We start from the raw sequence: 19,443 nt of genomic DNA on the forward strand, positions 1-19,443 counted from the left end.
GAGACAAAAATATTAAATGAGACACGAATATTCTTATATTCTTTTTCCTCAAAATTATGTACTGTCCTGTGTCACACTGCAATCAGACCCTAGTTGGCATTCAATTGACCAATGGGGCAATGCTGATTGAGCCCTATGGTTTACATTAGGGATACGCAATATCTACATTAGGGATGCGTGATATAGACGATATACGATATAAGTGACATAGATAGACATAGTGCAAAGCAATCCTTGCCTCCATGGTGGCAAATAAACTATGTTTCTTACAAGTACCATCACTGGTACTGGAGCCAGTAGTAGTTTTTGCTTATGTATTTTGCCCTTTTAACTTTATTTTGCTCACATTATTGTATGTACCAAAACTAAATAATAAAATAATAATACAATTATTTAAATATTTGATTATTTTTGTTAGGCTGCCATCCTGTGTTTTCTGTCTGGTTATGATAAAAAAAAACATATATATATATATATATATATATATATATATATATATATATATATATATATATATATATATATATATATATATATATATATATATATATATAATTTAATGATCTTGAAAATCTGAAGTATCAGCATTGGTATGCTAATAGTTTTGACAAAATAACACAACATGAAAATCAGCCAAATTATTGTAACCCGTTTTGAAATGGTTCTGTTATCATTTATATGCCAAATCATTTATTGTATTTATTATTTAAGCTGCAATATATATCGCAATATAGATTTTGTGAATATAGATTTTAGGCCACATTGCTCATCCCCAGTTTGTATTCTGCCTGGCAACAAGTGTATAAAATGTATGTGGTAAACGAGGAAAGGAAGTTCAGCTGTATATCAATTGTGAAGTTTTTACGGATTACAGATGACTGTTCAGTTTGTTGCCGCAAACACCAGACTGTAAGAAAACGACTTTAGTTTTTCCCAGTAACGATCTCTATAAAAAGACCAAAAGAAACGGGAAATGTGCTTCACTTTTTGGACACCCAGGTAACATACTCTCCAAGAGCAGTTTCATGAGTCATTTAATCATAAATAGGTGGAAATAAGTTTGTTGCTCAGCGATGTGGCAGCTATGAAAGTAATTAGATGTTTCCCAGGGTTGCATTTTCCATAATGAATGGTAATTTTAGTTTTTTAAAACAAGTCACAGTATCGTTTTGCCCCAACAGGATAAATGCAGTCGGTGCGGTTTCCGTGTATTTACATCTAAATGTCCTAAACCGGCAGCTGGGGTTGACTTAATTCCATGACGCAGCACTTTTAATGACTCAGAGGAAAAGGTCGTGATTGTGCGGTTGTTGGTCGGGTTTATAAACGTTTACATTTTTGATTTGTCTATCTTATGTTGCCACTGCATGTTTGTTTGCTTCTGGTTCAGGACGATCTAAGCATAGGCTCATTTAGAGGTTGACTTTGGGGCGCGACAACGTGTCATCTGTCAGCAGCTGAGCAATCACGTTGTGTGAAGTGTCATTAGGTGCAGTTTTCATGCTGTTTGATGGCGCGTGCAGAGCTAAACTTTTGTGCAGTATAATAAATAATAACTTCAAGGGGTCATATTGTGATTTTTTTTTTTTACATTTAAGACACTTCCTTGTGATCTACATAACATGTAATGGTGGTTCTTTGGTCAACATTTTGCATGGATTATGTTTCAAGCTGCTTAGTGACCGTCTCTTCAGGATGCCTCGTTTTGTGGGGGGTCTTATTTACATGCCTCCACTACGACATCCCGTCATCCATGTTGTAGTTTTTATCGCTTCCATATCGAGTCTACTGACAGATATAAGTTAGAACTATACGCTACTTTGTATTACAAATGGCAACAGCGGTGCATGTACGAGCCAGTCTGCCCCACAACAAGATGATAGAGGAAATAATAATAATAATAATAATAGATTTTATTTGTTTAAAGCACTTTATATTGAGTAAACAATCTCAAAGTGCTACAGTGTATTAACAAAAAAATAAAATAAATAAAAAAAGATAATAAAAAAAAATAAAAAAATAAAAACTAGAACAGCCAAATAGTTATAGCTAGTATGCACATATCTAAAAAAAAAAAAAGGCTTTTTTAAAAATAAGGGCTTTTAAGCCTTTTTTAAAAGCATCCACAGTTTGTGGTGCCCTCAGATGGTCAGGGAGAGCGTTCCACAGACTGGGAGCGGCGGAGCAGAAAGCCCGGTCTCCCATTGTTCGTAGCTTTGTCCTCTGAGGTTGGAGGATGTTAGCCTGTCCCGAGCGGAGGTGTAGTGTGGAGGATTTGGGGGTGAGTAGTTCTTTGAGGTAGAGGAAAAGAAGGAACTTACTGACTACAGCGCTGACTACAATGGCGGACTCAGGCAAAGCACTTTGGGTAAATCTCTGACATACGGTATATGGATAATCCGCCAATGTCACACACGGGAACAACCTCACACTTGGGGAAAATTCCAAAGGGCTCGTTTAGTGGAAGTATGAAGGAAGGCAAGATTGTTTTATAAATATCTCCGCTATGTTTCCATGGTTTAATTTCAAGTTTTGTGACTAATACAGATCCCAAATACACAAAAATCGGTACCAATAGGTAAAAATAGTTTGCATAGTAGGTGCCCTTTAATTAAATCAAGATGAATGATATCAGACAAGTACGGGTTTTTTCCATATACTGTATGCTACTGTACCCTGTAAAGACCATAAGCTTGTTATATTGCTTAATGCAGGTTGGACATCCGCTACCAATTTAAAAAGAAGACCGTAGCTCGCCTCGGAAAAGTCTGGAAAGTCATTTGTGTTTTAGTTTGAGTCTGGGCGCTTCGTTCTGGCCTCAGTAGAGCATCTGTTCATCATGTCATTAATGCTGTCACTCATCCATCAGCAGCGCTCCCAACCAGAAAGGGGGGCTGTCAAGGGTAGAAGGTGACTCCTGAGTCCACGCTGACTGAGTGGGTTAATCATGTTTTTATAAACACACACACAGATATGGTCTCGACATTGCCCATGCCTCCGATCAGGGATGGCGGCACGAGAGGACTGTCAGGAATGCTCGGGTCTGACATGTTGTGAGTAATTAACTCTGATTGATAAAAGATGAACTGCAGCATTGGTGCACACGTCCACAGTCAGGAGCTGCACCTGGGAATTCTTCTGGCTTATCTTTGGCATAATGGCCCTGCCCCTCCGAAGATGAGGACGGGGCAAATATGTGACCGAAGGTGCAGCCTCTTATCCCATCATGCCAGGAGAAGTAGTTTAGCAAAAGGAGATTAGGGGCTACTACTGAGGAGCTCTAAATAAGCCAGCCTAAGTCTTGGACCGAGCTGTTGGTCAAGGAAAACTGCTTTATTGGGTCATCATTTCTCGTCAGAATTGGAAATGCTCTAAACCTATGTTAGGCAAGGCAAGGCAAGGCAACTTTATTTGTATAGCGCTTTTCATACACAAGGCAGACTCAAAGTGCTTGTTAAGGTGTAATTCTAGTAATGTATAGAGATGATTTTCTCTGTCAAAACAAGAAGCATTTTTATATATGTATATGTATAGTGTATATGTGTATATGTACAGTATATATGAGTATATGTACGTATATATGTATATGTGTGTGTATGTATATATATGTGTATCTAAGTATGTATGTATATGTGTGTGTATATATATATATATATATACATATGCACATATAATTTCCACTTTTTCAAAAATATGCTAACTTGTTGCTAACTTACATTGTCTTTTACATATGCATGCTACTGATCAGTATTAGCGATTTTACATGGCAATTTTAAGACCTCCAAATTTGAGAATGATACCTACAACTAAGATATACGTAACTTCCAGTATTAACACTTTGTAGGGCGCAACACAAGACTGGACAGTCATTCAGCTTCATGGCAAAGACTACTTCTTCAATATAGAACACACCATAGCCTATACACAACTGCCATCTAACGTCTTGGAATTGGAACTGCATGCAAAGTACTGTATAATACTTACAAATGAGAACAGATTATTATTATTATTATTATTACAGTATTATATTATCAGCTCATTTATAAATAAATAAAATAAAAATATTTTGTGATAAAACCATATCTGTTCTAATGTAGCTCTCTTTAACTCCAAGGTTACCTAACAAGTATATTGCAAAACATAGCAACAGAACCAATGTTGTAATTACGGCAGATAGTAGTCTGCTAAATCAGCATTAATCTACCCTGATTTGAGTAACATGTTGAACAACAACATTTTCAAGTGCGTGCAGACGTAAGCACAGCTGCTGGATGTTGATTAGTCATGTTACTTCAAATGCAGCTAGTGGCATCTTGCGGCGATAATAACTGCATCAAGGGGGTTGCCTACAGCTACAGCTGTTTATGATGCTAGGTGGTATTTATTTTTGTAGACTTCACACCCGGAGACTTAATGGGAGCATTTACAGTACGTTAAAATGTTACCTGGAATGGATGAACTTGTCTATTTCCAGTATTGCTTATGAGGAAATTGAGAGTATGAAGAATAAACCGACAATTGGGACAAATTGTATTTGACGTCCAAGTGTCCACTCTACCTCAAGACGTTCACTGATTGTCTTCATGGTTTTTTTTGTTTTTTTTACCAGTTTTCCTGACTCGCAATATGTTTGAAGGGAATCCTTCCCATCAGCTGATTAATGGCCATAGTGGGGTCAAGCTGGGCTCATCCTGTTAGTGTGAACGCATTAACACCTTTGTGTGTGTGCGGATGTGATTCTGCTAAGCGCCTACTGTTTAAAAAAAAACATATACTGTACTTCCCCCTCTCCCCAATCTCCTCTTTTAACAGAAGCCCCACACTTGTCTGACCCGAGCTCTTCCCCACCAAGATCCCTCAGCTCATATTTTCTCTTATTTATGTCTAGGCTTACACATGGAAGTCATGTCAGCGTCCATCGAAGCGGTCTGCTCAAATATTTTCCTTGCGGTCACGTCCGCTGACTTGAGGGATGAGTGCGCCAAATTGTTTTTGAAGTTAGCATGCTTACTTTTTAACTATTTTTTACCCTGGCAGTAGCTCGGGTTTCTTTGAAGCAAAGTTATATAATTAACAACAATGCATCATGTAAGCTTTTTGAATACAACCCATAAAGTTCAAGTTAAAGTCCCAATGATTGTCACACACACACTCGGTGCGGTGAAATTACCCTCTGCATTTGACCCATCACCCTTGATCATCATCTGGGAGGTGAGGGGAGCAGTGAGCAGCAGTGGTGGCCGCGCCCGGGAATAATTTTTGATGATTTAACCCCCAATTCCAACCCTTGATGCTGAGTGCCAAGCAGGGAGGCAATGAGTCCCATTGTTATAGTCTTTGGTATGACTCGGCCGAGGTTTGAACTCCTGACCTACCGATCTCAGGGTGGACACTCTAAAAATGATGGAATCACCAAACTTGGGAAATGTTTATTTGATTGTTTAATTTTGTAGAATAAAAGCAGAAAACACTTATGGAATGGGACTTATGGAATCACTCAATTCTGAGAAAAATAATAAAATTGCCTTATGAATGTTCATGTCCAAAGCTAACACCTGCATCAAATTGAATCTGTCCATTAGTCTGCAGTTAAAAATTAGTTTTCACACCTTTGAGAGCTGTTGCATCAGGTTGATTGACATGAATCATGGCTCCAACACGAACAATGTCAAATGATAAAAAGGAGAGAACTATCAAGCTTCTTCAAGAAGGTAAATCATCATGCAATGTTGCAAAAGATGTTAATTGTTCAGTCAGCTGTGTCTAAAATCTGGACCAAGTACAAACAACATGGAAAGGTTGTAAAAGGCAAGCATACTGGTAGACCAAGGAAACTATCAAAGCATCAAGACAAAAATCTTCGAGCAATATGTCTTCAAACCAGAAAATGCACAGCAAAACAAAGAACAAATGGGCAGAAACTGGAGTCCCCGTCTGTGACCAAACATTAAGAAAGCACTTAAATGAATTGGGATATAAATACAGAAAAGCTCAACGAAAGCCGTCATTAAAACCTATACATGAAAAACAAGGTTCCAATGGGCCAAGGAAAATCTATGGTGGACTATGGATGACTGGATAAGTCATTTAGTGATGAATCGTGAATATGCATTGGGCAAGGTGATGATGTAGAACTTTTGTTTGGTGCCGTTCCAGAAAGATTTTTGAAGACGACAGCCTGAAGAAAACATGCAGATTTCTACAGTCATTGATGATATGGAGCTGCATGTCACGTAATGGCACTGAGGAGATGGCCATCATTACATCTTCAATAAATGCACAAGATTATTTTTACATTTTGGACACACATTTTATTCCATCAATGGAAAAAATGTTTGGGGATGATGACATAATTTTTCATGATGATATTGCATCTTGTCATAGAGCAAAAAATGAAGACTTTCCTTGAGGAAAGATACATAAGGTCAATGTCATGGCCTGAAAATAGTCCAGATCTCAATCACATTTAAAAAGTTTGGTTGAAATTGAAGACAATGGTCCAGGACGAGACTTCAACCTGCAAAGCTGATCTGATGACAGCAATCAGAGAAAGTTGAAGCAAGATTGATGAAGAGTTGTGTTTGTTACTCAATAAGTCCATGCCTCAGAGGATGCAAGCTGTTATAAAAGCCAAAGGTGGTGCAACAAATTACCAGTGGTGTGCTGTTGTGTTTTTTTGTTTGGTGTTTTTTTCCTCAGAATTAAGTGATTCCATATTTATTGAACAATTTCCCTTGTGGATCATTAAAGTTTGTCTAAGTCTAAGTCTATTTATTCACTCGCTTGATCTAAAAATAAATGTGTTACTGACTACCACACATTATATTTTGTATTTATTTTAGTGTTTCTTAAAGCCAGAAAGTTGCCATTTAAAAGCACTGTAGTTTTGTGTCATGTCTGTTATCTGCTTTTTTTCTACAAAATTAAGCTGAATGAACATCCTCCAAGTCTGGTAATTCCATAATTTTTTTCCAAGAGTTGTATATTACTCATGCGGTAGCAGGCTGCACTGTCCAAAAACAAAAAGTTTTGATATATCTATTCCAACAAGCTAAGACAACCTGCTGTGCGTTGCTAGTAAAGATTTATGGTGAAAACATTGACAATGGTGAGATAGAAAATAAGTCTTCACTAGATAAACTTTCTTTCTTTGGTCCTTCAGCTCTTGGACAGATAATGCTGTTTGTGGACGGCATGAATGGCCTCATCAGCCATAATGAAACAATCCAGTGGCTCTACACCCTCGTTGGATCCAAGGTAAAAATACAATGTTTATGGAAACAATTATTCTAGCAGCACAATTTATCTAAAGGGGCGACTCTCATGTACACACTGACTGTGCTCTCGGAAATGTGCAGACTCCTTGCTATCAATTTTGGTGTTTTTGCCGTCTAATAAGCACGCTGGTGGTCAGATTGTTACATACACTTCTATTTAACTTCTGAAAACTTCTGTCATCCTTAAATGTATCCTTTAATTTAGCTCATCTTTTATAGGCCCCCAACATACATGCATATATATATATATATATATATATATATATATATATATATATATATATATATATATATATATATATATATATATATATATATATATATATATATATATATATATATATATATATATATATATATATATATATATATATATATATATATATATATATATATATATATAGCGCTCAATACCGGGGTAGAGCGGAATATATGTTAGGTCAGGAAAAAACACAGGGGCTATATCATCCCTACAAGCCTGTTTCGCAGGTTTCCCTGCTCGTCAGGGGATTCATATATATATATATATATATATATATATATATATATATATATATATATATATATATATATATATATATATATATATATATATATATATATATATATATATATATATATATATGTATGTATGTATGTATGTATGTATGTATGTATGTATGTATGTATGTATGCATGTATATATATATATATACTCAGTGGCCTAGTGGTTAGAGTGTCCGCCCTGATATCTGTAGATTGTGAGTTCAAACCCCGGCCGAGTCATACCAAAGACTATAAAAATGGGACCCATTACCTCCCTGCTTGACACTCAGCATCAAGGGTTGGAATTGGGGGTTAAATCACCAAAAATGATTCCCGGGCGTGGCCACCGCTGCTGCTCACTGCTCCCCTCACCTCCCAGGGGGTGATCAAGGGTGCCGGGTCAAATATAGAGAATAATTTGCCACACCTCGTCTGTGTGTGACAATCATTGGTACTTTAATATATATATATAGATATACAGTATATATGATGTGTGTGTATATATATATACATATATATATATATATATATATATATATATATATATATATATATATATATATATATATATATATATATATATATATATATATATATATATATATATATATATATGTATGTATATACATACATATATATATGTATATATATATATATGTATATATATATACATGTATATGTGTGTGTATACACATATATATGTGTGTATATACATATATATATATACATACATATGTGTGTATACACATATATGTGTGTGTATATATATATACATATATGTATATATCTATATATGTATGTATATATATATATGTATATATGTATATATACTGTATGTATATATATACATATATATGTGTATATGTATACACTTATATATGTAATACATATAAATGTGTATATATGTATATATGTCTGTATATATATTTATATAGATATATATATATACATATGTATATGTGTATATATATGTGTATATACATATGTATATGTATGTATGTATGTATGTATACAGTATTTTCCGCACTATAAGGCGCACCCGATTATAAGGCGCACCTTCAATGAATGGACTATTTCAAAACTTTGTTCATATATAAGGTGCACCGCATTATAAGGCGCGCAGAATAGACGCTACAGTAGAGGCTGGGGTTACGTTATGAATCCATTAGATGGATCTGCGCTAAAGGGAATGTCAACAAAACAAATAGTGATTGTACTGACACTTCTGCTTGCTGCTCTCTGTTCAACAACCCACTGTTCGAGTTTGTCCTCCAACTGTAGCCATCTCGCTTTGTTCCCTCGGAAACTCTGTTTAGTCTTCTTTACTTGGCGCAGGTCATCATGTTGCTTCCTCCACTTCCACACCATTGATTCGTTAATGTTAAATTATCTCGCTGCTGCTCTATTCCCGTGTTCTACTGCGTGACTGATCGCCTTGAGTTTAAAATCTGCGTCGTAAGCGTGTCTCTTAATAGGAGCCATTTTTGGGTCTTTACATAAAGTTTAGGTCTCGCAACTACGGGACTTCATTTTCTTCTTCTACGGTAAGCACCCGTAGAAGGGGGAAAATGAAGTCAGCGTAGTTACCGTAGGTGCGAGACCTGTTGTGGCTCAATATTGGTCCAAATATAAGGCGCACCGTCAGCTTTTGAGGAAATTGGAGGTTTTTAGGTGCGCCTTATAGTGCGGAAAATATGGTATATATATATATATATATATATATATATATATATATATATATATATATATATATATATATATATATATATATATATATATATATATATATATATATATATATATATATATATATATATATATATATATATATATATGTATACATATATATGTATGTATACATATGTATGTATATATTTGTATATATTTGTATATACAGTATATATATATACATATATACTGTATATATACATGTGTATATATGTATGTATGTATATATATATGTATATATGTGTGTGTGTATATATATATATATGTACTGTATATATGTGTATGTATGTATGTATATGTATATATTTATATATGTGTGTGTGTGTATGTGTATATATATATATGTATATATATATATATATACATACATATATATGTGTTTATATATACATACCTATATATACTGTGTATATATATACATGCATATACTGTATATTTGTAAATGTATATGTGTATGTAGATATATATATATATATATATATATATATATATATATATATATATATATATATATATATATATATATATATATATATATATATATATATATATATATATATATATATATGTATGTATGTATGTATGTATGTATGTATGTATGTATGTATGTATGTATGTATGTATGTATATATATATATATATATATATATATATATATATATATATATATATATATATATATATATATATTATACATGAAGTATATTTACAATTATTTTTTAGTTGCCAATTTTCAATTGCCTGCCGGTTTGACACTGATGACAACTGTTTTAGATTTTTGGATTTGGAAGTATCAACTTTAATAGTGTTTCTCTCCTGCTGTGCAGTTCCGTCTGGTGGTGAAGACAGCCTTGAAGCTCCTGCTGGTGTTTGTGGAGTACGCAGAGTCTAACGCCGCCATGCTCATAGAGGCTGTGAATGCTGTCGATGCCAAAAGTGGTAAATCAAAAACTAACTAGAAAATGCCATTGCAATAGAGATTGCATATGAATGCTGGAAATTAAAGCCAACAGTTAGCACGCTAGCCGGATAGCTTTAACATAATAAACAACACTTAGGTGTATACTAGGGATGTTGCGATCAGGATTTTATGTTGTCGATTCCAATACCGATCATCTATTAATGAGATCCACCAATACCAATACCGATTTTTATCACATTTATTAACTGTAAATGTTTCCAAGTATTTATGGTGAGTGCCATTGACCGTTTAACAATACTTTATTTAAACTAGTTCCTTGTATGTCTTTTATTACATACAATTGATTGAGCAAAACAAAGTCAACAGTACACAATAACTAAACAAAAGCTGGCTTTCTCTCAGTGTGCAACATGTTTAGCCTCGTCCTCCCGTGATAATGATACTTGATAAAGGTACTGGATAATAATACCTGCAATACTAAGAATGCAGTTTATTTGCCGTAAAGGAGGTGATTATTACTAGTTTAGAGGAGTGGCGCCACATTGTGTATAGAGACACATAAGCTGCTATCCGCTTGTCATTCAGGAGACTCAAAAAGAACAAGCCAGAGATGATAGGCTTTTGTCATTTGCATTTAAAGGCATCAATGGTGAGTTCATACTTGTTCACTAAAGTTGCCTGATACTGTTCGGTAGTAGATCGATTGGCAAATTCTTATTGTGATATTAGTAAAAAAAAAAAAAATAAAGCATATATGAAATATTTGACTCTTAGGTGTATACTTGCTAAAATAGTTAAAAAGATGGCACGCCCACTTTAGCATGTGTCAAGTGACAAAATATTTGACTCGGGTGTTACTTGGAACAGTTTGACTTTGGAATGATTTGTCATTGATTGAGTGGTATTGAAAAGTGGGAATTCCAGTAATAAGCAGGATTTTTTTTGGAAAATGAAAAGTGTTAGTTTGAATGTCCAGGGTGAGCGGAAGGTGTTGATGGTGAAATGGTTTGAATCTGTCGAGTACTTTGTGAAATGTTGACATTTGAAAAATTGTCCACTCATTTCAAATCGAAAAAAATGTCCCGGAAAATGTGAAACTTTTGTAATTTTTGCACAAAAAAAATGGTCGCACGCATGTCATAAATGGCCTAAAGATTTTGAAGGTTTGAATCTTTATGAAAAATGCGAAAGGGAAAGAATGCTGAAAAGCATTCACACAAAAATGGATGAACAAATTAAATTAGTACGTGTTATTTCCAATGTGTTTCTGCATTGAAGTCACTGACTGTACCGGCTGAGATTTTTTTTATGTTAACAGCGTCGTAGAACGTATACGCAAACAAAGATTTAACGTCTGCCGTCTGCATTTCGCTGTTTCAGGTATAAAACTATGGAGGAACATCATGGAGATCTTGGATGAGAAGGATGGAGTCGATACGGAACTGCTGGTTTATGGAATGACACTCGTCAACAAGGTTAGTTTGCATGATGAAGACAGAACGATACATGTTGGACAACTGAGTTTGTGTGAATAGTTTAGGGAAGGTTTTTTTATATAACATGACTGTGCCTTATTTTCACAAAGCAAGGAAGTAAGGGCTTGACTTAGTTTGGAGTGGAAGAACAAAATCAAACACAACTTGAACAGAGATAGTGTCCAACACCCGTGAATTTACAAATGTTATTTTGGAGACCAGCTATATAACCTCAGCGTCCTCTGCAGCGGACATTTGTGTTTTAAAGGCCTACTGAAATGAAATGTTCTTATTTAAACGGGGATAGCAGGTCCATTCTATGTGTCATACTTGCTCATTTCGCGATATTGCCATATTTTTGCTGAAAGGATTTAGTAGAGAACATCAACGATAAAGTTCGCAATTTTTGGTCGCTGATAAAAAAACCTTGCCTGTACCGGAAGTAGCGTGACGTCACAGGTTATGGACCTCCTCACATCTGCACATTGTTTACACTCATGGCCACCAGCAGCGAGAGCGATTCGGACCCAGAAAGCGACGATTACCCCATTAATTTGAGCGAGGATGAAAGATTTGTGGATGAGGAAAGTGAGAGTGAAGGATTAGAGGGCAGTGGAAGCGATTCAGATAGGGAAGATGCTGTGAGAGGCGGGTGGGACCTGATATTCAGCTGGGAATGACTAAAACAGTAAATAAACACAAGACATATATATACTCTATTAGCCACAACACAACCAGGCTTATATTTAATATGCCACAAATTAATCCGCATAACAAACTCCTCCCCCCTCCCATCCATTTGACCCACCAATACAACTCAAACACCCGCACAACACACTTAATCCCACAGCCCAAAGTACCGTTCACCTCCGTAAAGTTTATACAGCACATATATTTCCCCAAAGTTACGTACGTGACATGCACATAGCAGCACGCACGTACGGGCAAGCGATCAAATGATTGGAAGCCAAAGCTGCGTACTCACGGTAGCACGTATCCAACTCAAAGTCCTCCTGGTAAGAGTCCAGCCGGCCGCTAATACACCGCTACCCACCTACAGCTTTCTTCTTTGCTGTCTTCGTTCATTAAACAAATTGCAAAAGATTCACCAACACAGATGTCCAGAATACTGTGGAATTTTGCGATGAAAACAGACGACTTAATAGCTGGCCACAATGGTGTCCCAATATGTCCGCTACAATCCGTGACGTCACGCGCAAACGTCATCATACCAAGACGTTTACTGCAGAAAATTTTGCGGGAAATTTAAACTTGCACTTTACTCATCTAACCCGGCCGTATTGGCATGTGTTACAATGTACTCAAGTGAGACAGCGTTACTTTAAAGCATCCATCCATTTTCTACCGCTTGTCCCTTTTGGGGTTGCAGGGGTGCTGGAGCCTATCTCAGCTGCATTCGAGCAGTTCTTCTCAAATAGAGGGGTGCGCTGCAAACGCCAGGGGGGTGCGTGGGACCCTGGAAAACATGCTTTATCAGTATCATGCTTCAAACCTTCAAAATGTTGTCCACTACAAAACATGCTCATTGTAGCCATTAATTAATCCTGATATCCTCATTTTGATAAAAAAAATCAAAATTAGTGCAAATTGTTTTATTCATTTTTGTTTTGTAGGTTAAAGTGTCGTATATATTGTTCTACTTAGATAATACGGTAAATGTATTATTATTTATTGAGTTTATTTAATTAAACATTTTCAATATCAAATGTTCAGCGTAAATAAAGATTTAAAAAAATATCTCTTTAAATCTTTTCTGTTACAGACTAAACAAAAATGTTAAAGGTATTCTTTGTTGTAAGTTGATCTGTATTTTGTTCATTTTTTCTTTAATGTTAAAAAGGATGCAGTGTTACGCAGAGATGTACTTATAGCAATTTCATGGACAAAGTATACTTTTTCTATTCAGGGCAGAGAGTGGGGGGTGCGGAATATGTTCTCCTTCCTCGGGGGGGCGTGACAGAAAATAATTGAGAAGTACTGCTTTAGAGTAATATGACTCAAGGAAAAATGAAAAGTAGTCATCCAAATAATTACTTTAGTATTCAGTAAAAAAAAACAACTAACTACCCAAATACTGTGCAACTTGTTAGTAATTTCTGATTTATTAATAGTTATTTTTAATAGTACTTGCACTTCAACTGTAGTTGGAGTGTAGTACAAAAGATTTTACAACCACTTAGGATGTTAGGGTTATGGTATGTGTTTTGAACATGCACACAATTACAACATGATACATCACAATTTCCAGTTTCTCTTTTCAACATGTTCGAAAAGGCGCAGAAAGAAGCAGAGCTAATTTAATCCTACCCCTTTTCGGTTACATAGCAGTTGCTAACACTTTTGTTCACTTCCTGTTCTCTATTTAATTACAATGTACTCCATAAATAATAACATTAAAAAACAATAAATAAATAAATAGTGAAATAAGTTGTATTTTATATGGTGTGATGAACAAGACTATCAATAAATTCAGAATTTATCACGATTCTTCTTTGTACATTGTAAACACTTTGAGTTTAAACAGCTTCTCAAATTGGATCATATTAGTACCCTGTTTGATTTCTTTACTTAATCCATTCCATAATTTAATTCCACATACAGATTTACTATAGGTTTTAAGTGTTGTACGAGCATACAAATGTTCTAAGTTACTTTTTTTTACTTTCTAAGGTTATAGTTCTCTTTGTTGAAAACAATTGTTGTACATTCTTGGGTAGCAGGTTATAGTTTGCTATGTACATAATTTTGTCTGTTTGTAAATTCACTTCATGGTGGAATTTCAATATTGTTAATAAATAAAGAGTTTGTATGTTCTCTATATCCAACATTATGTGTCATCCTAACTGACATTTTTTGTAACACCGTTAGTGACTGAAGCATACATTTGTAGTTGTTTCCCCATATTTCTACACAATAACTCAGATATGGTAACACTAGCAAGCAGTAAAGAATATAAAGTGATTTTTGGTCCAATACATATTTCGCCTTATTCATTATTGATCTATTTCTTGCCACCTTATGTTGTATATGTTTTATGAGATTTCCAGTTCCTTTTTTTTAATCAATAATTACACCCAGAAATTTGATTTCATTTACTCAATGTCTATTCCGTCTATTTGTATTTGTGTATGTCTTTCTCTTCTACTGTTACCAGTTTTACTGAGGTTTAAGGATAGTCTGTTTTTGTCAAACCCTTTTGTTTAATTTATTTATTTATTCAGTTATTATTTGTATTAGATTCTGTGTGTTCTCTCCTAAACAAAACGCTGTTGTATCGTTCCCAAATAATACTAACTTTAAGTCTTTTGTTATAATCGAGCTAACATTAGCATTTGCGTAACTAAATCAACCAAAAAAAACGTATCCAACTTCTGCAACATGTTTTCTCTCATAGGAAGTGGAATTTGTGTAGGCTAAATATGAACATATCTACAGACACAAATAAATGAATAGTAGAATACGAATATGAATAAATGTTATTTTTCCTAATTTGTAAGTAAACATTGAAGAGTTGTGCTGCCTCATCTGACGTCATGTCACTTTTTACAACGTGTAGTTTGAGTGTGGTCATGTGACTGCAAGCCTCCGTGTGATTGGTGAAATAGTCAAACGTCACTAGTGCTTACGTTGGATTGGTGCAATTGAGTCATGTGACAGTGTCAGCTGCAAGAAGTCGCTCTAAAGAGCCAAAAGTATGTCTTTGCAAGCAGTAATAAATAGATAATAATTAATGATGATATAAATAAATGTAGCGATCGGAATGAAACGTGTGGGGTGCCACAAGACTCGGTATTGGGACCTAAGTTATTTATACTATATTTAAATGATATTTGTTCAGTGCCTAATAAATTGAAATTTATTATGTTTGCAGATGATACAAATGTATATTGTTCAGGAGAAGACTTGAAGGAAGTGTTGAGGATAATAGAGGTTGAGTTGATTCAGCTAAAAAAAATGGTTAGATATTAATAAGTTATCATTAAATGATAAGAAAACTAAATTTATGGTGTTTAGTGGTGCAAGGACAAATTGTGAAGCAAAATTAAAATTAAATCAAGTGGAAATTGATAGAGTATATGAAACTAAATTCCTGGGAATAATAATTGATCATAAATTATGTTGGAAACCGCTTACGGCGTGGCAAAGTTGGTAGAGTGGCCGGGCCAGCAATCGGAGGGTTGCTGGTTACTGGGGTTCAATCCCCACCTTCTACCATCCTAGTCACGTCCGTTGTGTCCTTGGGCAAGACACTTCACCCTTGCTCCTGATGGCTGCTGGTTAGCGCCTTGCATGGCAGCTCCCGCCATCAGTGTGTGAATGTGTGTGTGAATGGGTGAATGTGGAAATACTGTCAAAGCGCTTTGAGTACCTTGAAGGTAGAAAAGCGCTATACAAGTATAACCCATTTATCATTTATATAAAGGAAAAAATATCCAAATCCATTGTTATTCTTTATAAAGTAAAACACATGCTGAATAAGAAATGTCTGCATATGTTATATTATTCTTTTATTTTTCCATATTTAACATATTGTGTTGAAGTTTGGGGAAATGTTTATAAAACAAACGTAGACCCAATAATTAAACTTCAAAAAAAGGTCATTAGAATAATACACAAAGCGTGCTACTATGAACATACCAATCCATTATTTATAAGTTCTAATGTGTTAAAATTTTCAGATATTGTGTTCTTAAAAACAATGGAAATTATTTTTCGGGTAAAGAACAACAGCCTTCCAGCTTGTATTTTTAGGTTATTTCAATTAAGAGGAGAAAACTATAATTTACGGGGATATTGATTTTTGAAATAGGTAAAGCAAGAACGAATATAAAATACAGATGTATTTCAGTTTTAGGAGTTAAATGGTGGAACAAGCTCAGTGATGAGCTGAAGACATGTACTTCTTTGTTAAGGTTTAAGAAAACGTTGAAAGGTGAAATAATGAAAATTATAAAATATAGCAACAATTACTTTCATCCCATTGATTTTTTTTTTTCTTTTTAACGTTGATGTTCCAGGTAATCTTATTTTCAGTGAAGGTATAGGATAGGCAAATATAAGCCTTGGCTTCAGCCTATTCCTTTTATCGGTCATGCTTTTTCTTTTCTTTTCTTTTTGTGTGTAAATGTGTATGATTGTTCTATATGTATAATTTGTACTCTTGGACTGGTCACACGAAATGGTTAATGGTTGATGGTTGATTATATGACCGAAATAAACTTATTTCATTTATTCATTTATTCAAACTCAATGTAACTAGCGTTTGTTTGTTTTTTTCTTTAAAAAAATTGTAAAAAAAAAGTAAAAAAAAGGATGTTCCTTTTAAACTACTCTGACAAGTACATTTTATGTGAAAAGTTACATATGTAAATGTAATGGGCGCGGCCACCGCTGCTGCTCACTGCTCCCCTCACCTCCCAGTTGGTGAGGGTGATGGATCAAATGCAGAGGATAATCTCACCACACCTAGTGTGTGTGTGACAATCATTGGTACTTTAACTTTAACTTTAACAGAGTAAAGGTAACACGTACTACCCACCTCTATTTAAGGCAACAACAAGATGAAGTCTTATTTTAGTGTGTTTGTCCTGAAGACGCTGGCAGGTCTCCCTGACCAAGACTCCTACTACGACATGGTGGACTGTCTGGAGGAGCAAGGTATCGAGGTGGTGACACAGAGACACCTGAGCAGGAAGGGTACCGATCTGGACCTGGTAGAGCAGTTAAACATCTACGAGGTCAGGAGGTCTACCTGTCATTATCATTCAAAGGTAAATAGAATTATGACAGTAAGTTGACCTTTCCTTTGTCCTAATTGTCCCCAGACGTCTCTCCGGCATGAAGACGGCGACGACGAGACGCACCTACCTCCCAGCGGCAAGAAAGATCGGCGCCGGGCGAGTATGGGCGGCACCAACGAGCGGCGCGGCCTGGAGAGACGACGCAGCCGCAGACATTCGCTCCAAAACAGCAGAGGTCACGCCTCGGCCCCAGCGTCGCCCTGCAGCCCCCACGGCAACGGCTTACTACCCTTTGGTGGTCAACGTGTTGAAGACATCACTGAAAGGTGAGGAGGATCAGAACTTTGCGTCCATTTTGACTTAAACAATGTCTGACATGGTTATACTGAATATAGAGTAGCAATTTTAACAATTGTTACATATTTGTCACAGTACAAAACAACACAGAAAACATTTGAACGAAGATGGCTCGAACAGGGATACAGTATTTAACTAGATTGTTTTTGGGGCCACATATGCAGCCGGACTTCTCCCTTCACTATTATTCTTATTTTGTATATTCCTGAGAACCCCCAACCTTTTTGTACTTGCGGACCGGTCAATGCTTGAAAATTTGTCCCACGGACGTTAAAAAAATTTTTAATTTTTTTTTGTCATAAAGAAATAAATAAATAAATAATTGATAAATGGGTTATACTTGTATAGCGCTTTTCTACCTTCAAGGTACTCAAAGCGCTTTGACAGTATTTCCACATTCACCCATTCACACACTGATGGCGGGAGCTGCCATGCAAGGCGCTAACCAGCACCCATCAGGAGCAAGGGTGACGGGTCTTGCCCAAGGACACAACGGACGTGACTAGGATGGTAGAAGGTGGGGATTGAACCCCAGTCGCCAGCAACCCTCCGATTGCTGGCACGGCCACTCTACCAACTTCGCCACGCCTTCCCATACAAATACAATCATGTGTGCTTACGGACTGTATCCCTGCAGACTGTATTGATTTATATTGATATATAATGTATATATTGTGTTTTTTATGTTGATTTAATTTAAAAAAAATATATATATATATTTTTTTTTATTTTTTTTATTTCTTGTGCGACCGGAACCGGGCCGCGGCCCGGTGGTTGGGGACCACTGCTCTACAGTAGCCGTTGATTTTGGTCTGTTTATTTTGAGGAGGCCTCTCTAGGACAGGATTTTAGTGTTTTTAAGACAAATTGTAGAAAATGGATTCATGGAAAAATCTGCTGAAAAAAATGTGAGTCTCTCACAAGTTTTTTTAAACTAAACTTGCGGGCAACCAGTTGAATAGCTCAAATTATGAAAAAGAGAGGACTTAAAATAGAACCTTGAGGAACACCACTAGTTTAACTAAAGAAGTTGAACAAATGACTACTGACTGAAGTAAACAAGCCTGAGTATAGATCACAATTCGAAAAAAATGTTTAACTGCCAAATAGGAGAGGACTTAAAGAGATGCCTTGAGAAACGCCTCAGTTGTTTAAATCACAAGTTTGGACCCCGGTGTTCTATGTTTGCTAGCAAGGTTAAAATGTCAATGCAAGGATCTATGCAAATGTGTTTACAGTGGTCCAAGTTCCTCTATACAACAGGAGCACTCTGGTGTTTTTAAGAATGTGCTGCAAAAATGTTTGTGTCCCAAGTTTTGAACTGGGACACAAACACTTGTACACTACACATCGTACATTACGATGCCTTTAACCCCGCCCCCTCTCCAACATCTTCT

The 19,443-nt window shown here is 35.7% G+C and overlaps 1 protein-coding gene across 7 annotated transcripts in view; it reads left to right on the forward strand.

Annotated features, from left to right (window-relative positions):
* The window catches only part of fhod3b (formin homology 2 domain containing 3b), a 249,433-nt gene that overhangs the window by 186,171 nt on the left and 43,819 nt on the right, over positions 1-19,443 (forward strand). For all 7 annotated transcript variants that reach the window (XM_062063106.1, XM_062063107.1, XM_062063108.1 and 4 more), the window contains 5 exons: positions 7,163-7,257; positions 10,358-10,469; positions 11,833-11,927; positions 17,543-17,686; positions 17,774-18,015. In XM_062063106.1, the coding sequence (XP_061919090.1) occupies positions 7,163-7,257; positions 10,358-10,469; positions 11,833-11,927; positions 17,543-17,686; positions 17,774-18,015 (688 nt within the window). The remainder of the gene's footprint in view (positions 1-7,162; positions 7,258-10,357; positions 10,470-11,832; positions 11,928-17,542; positions 17,687-17,773; positions 18,016-19,443) is intronic.

The sequence above is a fragment of the Entelurus aequoreus genome, linkage group LG11, assembly GCF_033978785.1.
Source record: "Entelurus aequoreus isolate RoL-2023_Sb linkage group LG11, RoL_Eaeq_v1.1, whole genome shotgun sequence".
Taxonomy (NCBI): domain Eukaryota; kingdom Metazoa; phylum Chordata; class Actinopteri; order Syngnathiformes; family Syngnathidae; genus Entelurus; species Entelurus aequoreus.